The sequence below is a fragment of the Salvia hispanica genome, chromosome 3, assembly GCF_029641045.1.
Source record: "Salvia hispanica isolate PSC_SH4W2 chromosome 3, Shi_PSC_v1, whole genome shotgun sequence".
Classification (NCBI taxonomy): Eukaryota; Viridiplantae; Streptophyta; class Magnoliopsida; order Lamiales; family Lamiaceae; genus Salvia; species Salvia hispanica.
This window is the reverse complement of record NC_142694.1, coordinates 45,320,180-45,328,410: the sequence shown is the minus strand read 5'-3', so window position 1 is coordinate 45,328,410 and position 8,231 is coordinate 45,320,180. Positions and strand designations below refer to the sequence as shown.

The window sequence follows — 8,231 nt, the reverse complement described above, 5'->3', positions numbered from 1 at the left end:
GGCTATTCTCCGGGAACAGCAGTGGGGTATGAGAAACCACAGTACCGACTCGTATCGAAAGAGAATGGTGGTGTAAATCTGTAATTGTAAATAAGCATTTGGGAGGAATTAGAAATTCTCAAGGGCAAAGAGGTGGTACAAGAATTGTAAATCGAGGGCCGCCAAGAAATGACCGACCAACCATACCATTAATACAGTGATTTAACCAGTGAACATGGGCCATGGCTGTAGTAATTCAGAATTTGGCTTCACGTCAATGCATAGAAAATAACCACTCTTCTGCAAGTTTTGTTTATTTTTATTTTGCTACGTACCTTACTTTTTATACCTTGGATTTTCTAGGATTGTGAATTCTATAAATATTAATAGTAGTATTATTCATTGAGAAATAAAATATTCTTTATTATCTCACTCACATTCTTCTAACCCTATTGGGGTTATCTCCTTCTCTTTGTTTGATCTGCTGTGCCCAACCTCGATACCTATTCAATCAGTAATCTTATATCGGGTTTGTATAATGAAAGCATGCATGTTTCTTATTATTAAAACATTATTTCTTGGTATATAGTAGTACTAATTAAGTAAGAAAGTTAATTTTCTAAATTTATCTAGTACTAGTATAATTTCTGTTTTTTAGAATTTAAATTGCCCCATCTAAGTCTAAACTCATTCTCACACCCACAAATCATTAAAAAATGGAGAAAACACAACACAAACCCCACTGCCTAATCTTACCATTCCCAATCCAAGGCCACATCAACCCCACTGCCGAATCTTACCTTATTAGGCAAATTTTAAACATTTCCACTCTAAGAGAATTACAAGAATATCACTTTTATAAATGTAGACAAACAAAACATGCAATTTAGTATTTTGGTTACAGCCAAAAAAATGGATCACTTTTACCATTTTGGGACGTCAACAAAAAATAGATCACTTTCTAAAAATGAAAAGTTTATTTCTCATACTTTTTATTCTCTCTCTCATACTTTACCTACTTTTTCTCCTCATCTCTCTTACTTTACCAATTCTACATTAAAACTCGTGCCGAACAACAACAGATCTATTGTTCGTGGACGTGGACGGAGGGAGTATGATTTTTCCTCTAAGTCAAATTGTAATTATGTTTTGTAAGCATGTGACTGGTTCTATGTTTCATATGGCATCTAATAATATGTAGTCACATCAATATATAGCAAAAACAGTGCAACAACAAAAATATGCGCCCCTTTCATCTTTTTCGAATTGGGCATGCAATTGTTTTTTCTCTCTTTATGATTGGGATAATTGTTAGAGACACTGATTAAATATAGTTTTATAGAACCGTTCAAAAGCATACAAAACGAAATCAATAATAATCTAAAAACTATTCACGAACGAAAGTATAGTAAAAAAATTTCTCATTCACAACTAAATAATTTTTGAGTTATTAACAATAGTTTGTGTTAAAAATTAAAATGACAATACATTTTAAAGTGACACTGAGATACCACGTATCCAGCAATACTATAAACGCTACACAGTAATAGTATAAACGTTAGACAACAATCTATGGATTGTTGTCTAGCGTATTGGATAGTGCTGGCCGAGAAAATTTACCCTTGAGCATTTTTTACGATTGTTACATGGCAGCTGATTATTCGTCCACGTGTACAAATGATTGGCTAGGAATGGCGGTATGGTATTACTTTAAGAGGTCTAGTCATTTTAACGCACTCCTATTAACAATAACTTAAAAATCTTCATTTACAGTTAAGATTTTGAAGTTGTGACGTGTGCATGAACGATAGCTTAAAACTCCCATTCATAACAATTAATATCCCGAGTTGTTAATGTTGGTCTGAAAACTCTAATTCACACTAATTGTAATTTTTAATTGTCATTTAGAACTCTCATTAACAACAAAGAGTAATTCCAAGTTGTGAATAATATATTGATAATCGAAAACTCTCTCATTATTTAATTTTATAATAAAATTTGAGTGAAATAAATTAGTAGTTAGTAATGTTCATTTTTTAAAAATACTAAAAGTGAAATGAAATATTTAATGATGAAAATTGAAAGTTGGCAATATGTGACCTTTAATGACATGTGAAAGATTATTCAGCACAAAGATAATTTCCGAGTTGTGAATGACAATTGAAAACTCTCATTTCCATCTAAGTGTCATCCGATTTATGAATGATGATAGCATGCCTAAAACTATCGTTAAAAAACTAACGATTATTTTGAGCTGTAATCGTAGAGATACATGTGAATGTTTTTTTTATGTTATATGAACATAGATATATTTAAAGTCCACCCTTTTTATTATATTCGTGTTAAAACTACCAAAACCATGATGCCTTTCCATTAATAATAGACCTGATGTATTTTCAAAAAATCAACTCGGTCGAGATGCTTAGGATGGTGAGTTAAAATGTCTCTTTATTTTGTTAAACAAAGTCCTCTTGCTATTTATTAACAAAAGGTCAATTATGTTTTTTTAATTATAACTATATATGATCATTGAATAATGAATTCTAATTCGAAATTGAGGCAAATTGTGGGCGGAATTCGATGCTGGAAGCATATTGAGCCAAGGAATCCCGTTAGTAGTACATAGTATTTCTAAGTTCTAATCAATTACGAATTCTAAAATTGTGATATGTACATTAAAAAAAATCAGTAAAGGATTCGATTACAAGGTGGGGTCAATCGACCCCATTGCTGGTCAAGCAGTAAAATCGACCATTGACCCAACGGGCCACGGCTCCTCCACCCACCAGCAACCTTCTCTTCATTTTTACTAGCTAATAGAAATCTGAAGTTACTAGTAAGATTTTATTTTTGGGTTTAGTTGAATTGGGCCATATTTCTGGTTAATCTTTTACAATCTCTTGTTATTTCTGTAGCCAGTCTGTTTCTTCTTATAATGAGTTGGGCCCATGTTAGTTTTAGTGGGCCGAAATTAAATAAGCATGCATATATGATAAAAGTTAAAAATAAAGAAACAAAAGACTAGGATAAAATCAAAGAGATAAGGAAATAAAAATTGCTTACTATGTAGTACTCCCTCCGTCCCCAAAAAAAAACCACTTTCTAAATAGTACTCTTGGTACGAATTTTAACGTGCAATTAGTAAGTATGAGAGAATTATAAAGTGAATAAAGTGATTCGAGTATTGTTACTAGAAATGAAGCTAATCTCATTGCATAGAAAAAAAAAAATTCTAAAGTAAAAATTGATATTTTTATGGGGCACCTCAGGAAATAACAAAAATTGTGTATTTTTTTGGGAATGGGAGAGTATATGACTAAAATAAAGTATATAGTCCAATTATTTGTCTGTGATGTAACTTAATAGCTATAATTCAAATTGGCAGTAAAAGAAAAAAGAAACAAAATTTTTTACTCAGCAATATTGTCCGCATGTTCATAATAAATTAATAAAATCTATCAATATATCCTAATAATACGCTTCAACTGATAAAACGAGACAATAATATAGAATAGTTAAAGTAAGCTGGTCGGGTAAAACACGGTTAACAAGTAACAACAAACAGAGAAAGATATTCATCAACCTGTTATTATTCTTAATTTGTACAAATAATTGTTCTAATATCTAACACTCAATTAGTCGTTGAATAAAAATCCGAAAACTCAATGGTTACAAATAAAAAATGTATGGAACAGAAATCAATTTATACATATGAAACATCAATTTCTGCATTTCAATTCAAAAGCTTTGAACTTTCACAAATAAAAGTAAGATTCTCGGGAAAAAAATCAGAGGGAATCCGAACCATTTTTTTTATATAATAAAAATACGTTAAGTATACTTAACAAATCAAAAGTTATACTCAATTTCCTGAAAATAAAATTAAAAGGGTCGCTTTCAAATATCTTACGTATTTATATGTTTTGGCCTAACAAATCAATTCTAACCACTGTATGATCAGTGTTTATTTGTTTAATATAAAAACCAAAAGAAAATATTCACTACCTCTCAAATTTATTAATCAATTGAACAGCTCCTCAAAGGCTCAAAACTATTGCACCCATTAAAACATAAAAGTCAAATAAAATGTCAACTTTTAATATGCAAATGCAAGTTAACTTTTTCAATAAAATTCCCTATGTTTCTTTTTTAGAAGGGATATTATTGATAGCAGTATAATCTTAATTGAAATGGAGAGTTGACTTTGTGAGATATGGTAGATGGCCGCCTGCATGCTTAATTTGTTTATACACAAGTTGTCAACATTGATTTGCTATTTGATTCACATTTTTCTTCCTTAATTTGCTGTCTAGTGTTTTTTAATCATTTAAATTTCTGGAACGAATCATATACCATATATCAATAAATCTTAGTCAACTAATGCAAACACAAGTTAAAAATCACCTGATATTATTAAATAGTTACTGTAGACAGGTCATAATTTGATATGTACTCATATGAAATCATTTTTAATTTATGGAAGATAATTATCTAACAAATTAAATTAATCCCAACAAGACTATAAGTATGGTTTTCTGGTTCACTTACTCATCGTCCCTCATTTATTTATTTAGTGTGAAATAATTTTTTTGTAAGCAACATGTTTGAAAATATGTTAGGATAGTCGCTAAAGGTTGAACAACGTCAATACTTTATCTAGAGAGTTTACTTTGTTAGAAGTTATGGACATAGTATTTGCGTTGTCCTTTAATTAAAAAAATACATTAAAGAAAATATACTTTTATAATTTAATCTATAGTGCTAAACACGCATGAGATTCCCATTCCCACTTGCATTAGTTGCAATTGACATCATCGAGAAATGTACTACTATAGTATAATTAAATAAAATTTGGGAAACCGATACTAAGGTCAACGAGTTTTATTTGCTTTTTAACCTTAAAAAAATGAAGGGTTACAAAAGTCAAAAGTTTGGCCACTTGAATGATTTGAAATTGAGTATATAATGCCTGTAAAAGAGATTGTGTATCCGAATTTGTAAGACTTTAAGAAAAGCAAAAGCGTGTATTTATTCTTTTTTTCTGTTTCTAAAAAAAAAAGTTAATAATACTCTAATTCTTTATTTATCTCATAATAACTCAAACTCTCGAAAGATAAATATCTTATCAATTAAGCTATACACTATTACTATCTCCACAAATCATAAATGAATATTAACAAAGTATTTTATTTTTTCAAGAGCAAAAAATCGAAACAAATTCATCCACTTATATAATTTATTAATTCATTTCCGTCCACTATTCATAACCATTTCAGAAAATGGGATGGAGTTGGGTTTTAATTCCACCTTATGATGATTATTCTTCTTATAAAAGAAATGAAATTGACGTGGCAAGAATTCATTGGAATTACGAAATTGATATGAAAAGAATAAATTACACACTAGTCAACTACAGCGAGACCATCGCATCCGTTGACTGAACTTAGTATATCGGACGGCCACGAAGCGGCTAAGGGTTATTTAGTTTTTGTCAACCATTTTCCCATGTGGTTTGCTTTATTTTGTAGTCAACCTTTTTCGATGCAACTTATTTATTCGACGGTCAAGAGGCTTTTTTGTCAATATCGTCGTGGAAATTGTTGTAAATTGAATAGCAATAACCTAGAATTTTCATTCATTTATTATTGTAACCCCAGGACTTATCAGAATTCATAATGGCCCATTTACCATACCATATTAACTCTGCTCTTGGTCAAAGGCCACTAGTTTGATTGGTAGTGAAAGATTGATGTAATTTGTTGGAGCATTCGGTCCCTATTTCGAGTGTAGGTTTCGGATAAACTTTATCCGAATTTCGAGTTAATTAGATTATAATTTATTAAGATTAGAAATTTTTAACTATTGTAAATTTACTTGTCAGATTGATTTTCATAACTAATTATCAATGAATTATCTATATAGGATTGAGTTGTAAGATTGTTTTAGTTGAAGGAGATGACATATGATTATTCATTTAGAAATAAATTGTAAAATTCATGAACTAAACACAATTCATATTTAATCTTGAGATATAATTGCAAACCAAACAACCCTTAGTTACTAATCTAGTCAATGGATTTCAGACTGCATTGACATCCATATCATTATACATACCATTTGTCCCATAATTTATTCGTTACATATTAAAAATTTTTGTCATACCTTATTAACCTATGTATATGAGATGTAGATATAGTTGGATGTTGGTAACAGAGTCAGAGACCACATAATTTATTTTATAGTAGTACTGCACACGCCCACGAAAAATAGTCTATTTTTTCTATATTAAAGTGTCCACATAAAAGAGTCTATTTTTTAAAATAAAAAGTTTATCCTATACCTGATCCATGTTTCTCCTCTATTTTTCACTTTACAGTTTCTCAATAAAATTATTCATGTCATCTATACATGAGACTTTTTTGTGTGGGAAGGGAGTAGCAAAGGGCTTGGATCACCCTGCTGTGAACAGTAGAGGATATTGTTCCTCACCGCATCCTTTTTTAAATATAAAATATAACACTTAAAAAAAACATTTAAAAAAAAATTGAAACAAGAGGAACAGCATCCCCTACCGTAATTCTTCCGGATCCAAGCCCAGTAGCAAAACATGATCGACAATTTAAATGGTTGTGCGATTTTTTCAACCCGTTCGAAGACATCATTCACTGTCAGTCAGTCAGTGTACAGTTTTAACTTTTAACTGACGCGGGATGCTGAAAATTCCAATCAACACTAGTTCCTATTTAATCCATCGAAAATTGCGAAATTCCATCAATTATTAGAAACCATAAGAAATTGCAATCAACCCACGAAACCACAGTAATTTGTCTTTTATCCCCTATCTCACTCACGAAATCTCCACCGTTGGATCGAAATCAGAAACTTTGACTCGAACTGAGTGACCGGTTCTCCCGGTCACGTTCTCCTCTGATATATTTCCCACATTCTCATTCACAATTCACAATTCACATCTCCCACATTCCCATCCAAACTCACTCACCAAGCATCAGTGAACATCCATCTTTCTTCTTAAGATTTTAGTATACATAAACAATGGCAGTCGATTTGCTTGGATACACCAACCTCAACGACCGAATGGCGATTCAGGAAGCGGCGTCGGCCGGCTTGAAGTCCATGGAGCATCTGATTCGAGCGGTTTCTTACCAGCAGCAGCAGCACCATCAGATTCAGCCGCTTGACTGCCGAGAAATCGCCGATTTCGCCGTCTCTAACTTCAACAAGGTAATCACCATCCTCAACCGCACCGGCCACGCCAGGTTCCGCCGCGCGCCTATTCAGCCTCCGAGCCTGTTCTCTCTCCCTCCGGCGCCGTCTCAGCCTGGCGCCGGATTGGGGAAGGACGAGGGTGAAGCGATCGGAAAGGAAGGACTCAGTCTCTCAGCGGCGGTTTCGACCTCGGGAAACTCGTCGTCGACGTTTGTGTCGTCAATTACAGGCGAAGGCAGCGTCTCCAACGGAAAAGGCGGATCTCCGCCGACGTTTGCCGTTCCGCCGATCTCCGCCTCCAAACCGCCGCTCTCGGGGAAGAGATGCCGCGAGCATAACCACTCCGATTACATTTCCGGCAAAACATCCGGTTCTAGCCGATGCCACTGCAAAAAGAGGTGCGTGCCTTTTCTAATCGATTTCACCTATGCTTTTAGTTTTCAATCGGAAGTTTTTTGAGCGAATTCAGCAAAATTCGATTAGACTCCAGTAGGCTAAAAGCATTTTCACACCAATTTTGCAGGAAAACGAAGGTGAAAAGAGTAATTAGGGTTCCGGCGGTTAGCTCAAAAGTTGCAGACATTCCAGCGGATGAGTACTCATGGAGAAAGTACGGGCAGAAGCCGATCAAAGGATCGACATTCCCAAGGTAATTCACCTTCTAATTCAACCGATTTGCACCAATCTATGACCAGATTTGGTGATTATGTATCTTGCTTGGATTATCAGGGGTTACTACAGATGTAGTACGGTGAGGGGATGCCCGGCGAGGAAGCATGTGGAGAGGGCGACCGATGATCCAACGATGCTGATGGTGACGTACGAGGGGGAGCACCGCCACACGATGCAGGAGATCTCCGCCCGTGTCGTGAGAAGAGATTCATGAAAAAGGGGGCTTCTTTTGTAATTTCGAGATAGTTGGAGGCTATCATGTAAATTCGGTAGGAGTAGTGGTAGATTACACAATCTGAAAAAAGGGATGAAAATGTTTAATTTGGGTTGAAATGGATTAATTTTTTATTGGA

At 33.7% G+C, this 8,231-nt stretch overlaps 1 protein-coding gene across 1 annotated transcript; it reads left to right on the top strand.

The window, feature by feature from the left end:
* The first annotated feature begins 6,935 nt into the window (after positions 1–6,935).
* On the top strand, positions 6,936–8,231 carry LOC125211269 (putative WRKY transcription factor 17). Its single transcript, XM_048110997.2, has 3 exons — positions 6,936–7,604; positions 7,730–7,855; positions 7,936–8,231. The coding sequence occupies exons 1-3, from the start codon at positions 7,033–7,035 to the stop codon at positions 8,090–8,092; spliced, it is 855 nt and encodes a 284-aa protein (XP_047966954.1). The 5' UTR covers positions 6,936–7,032; the 3' UTR covers positions 8,093–8,231.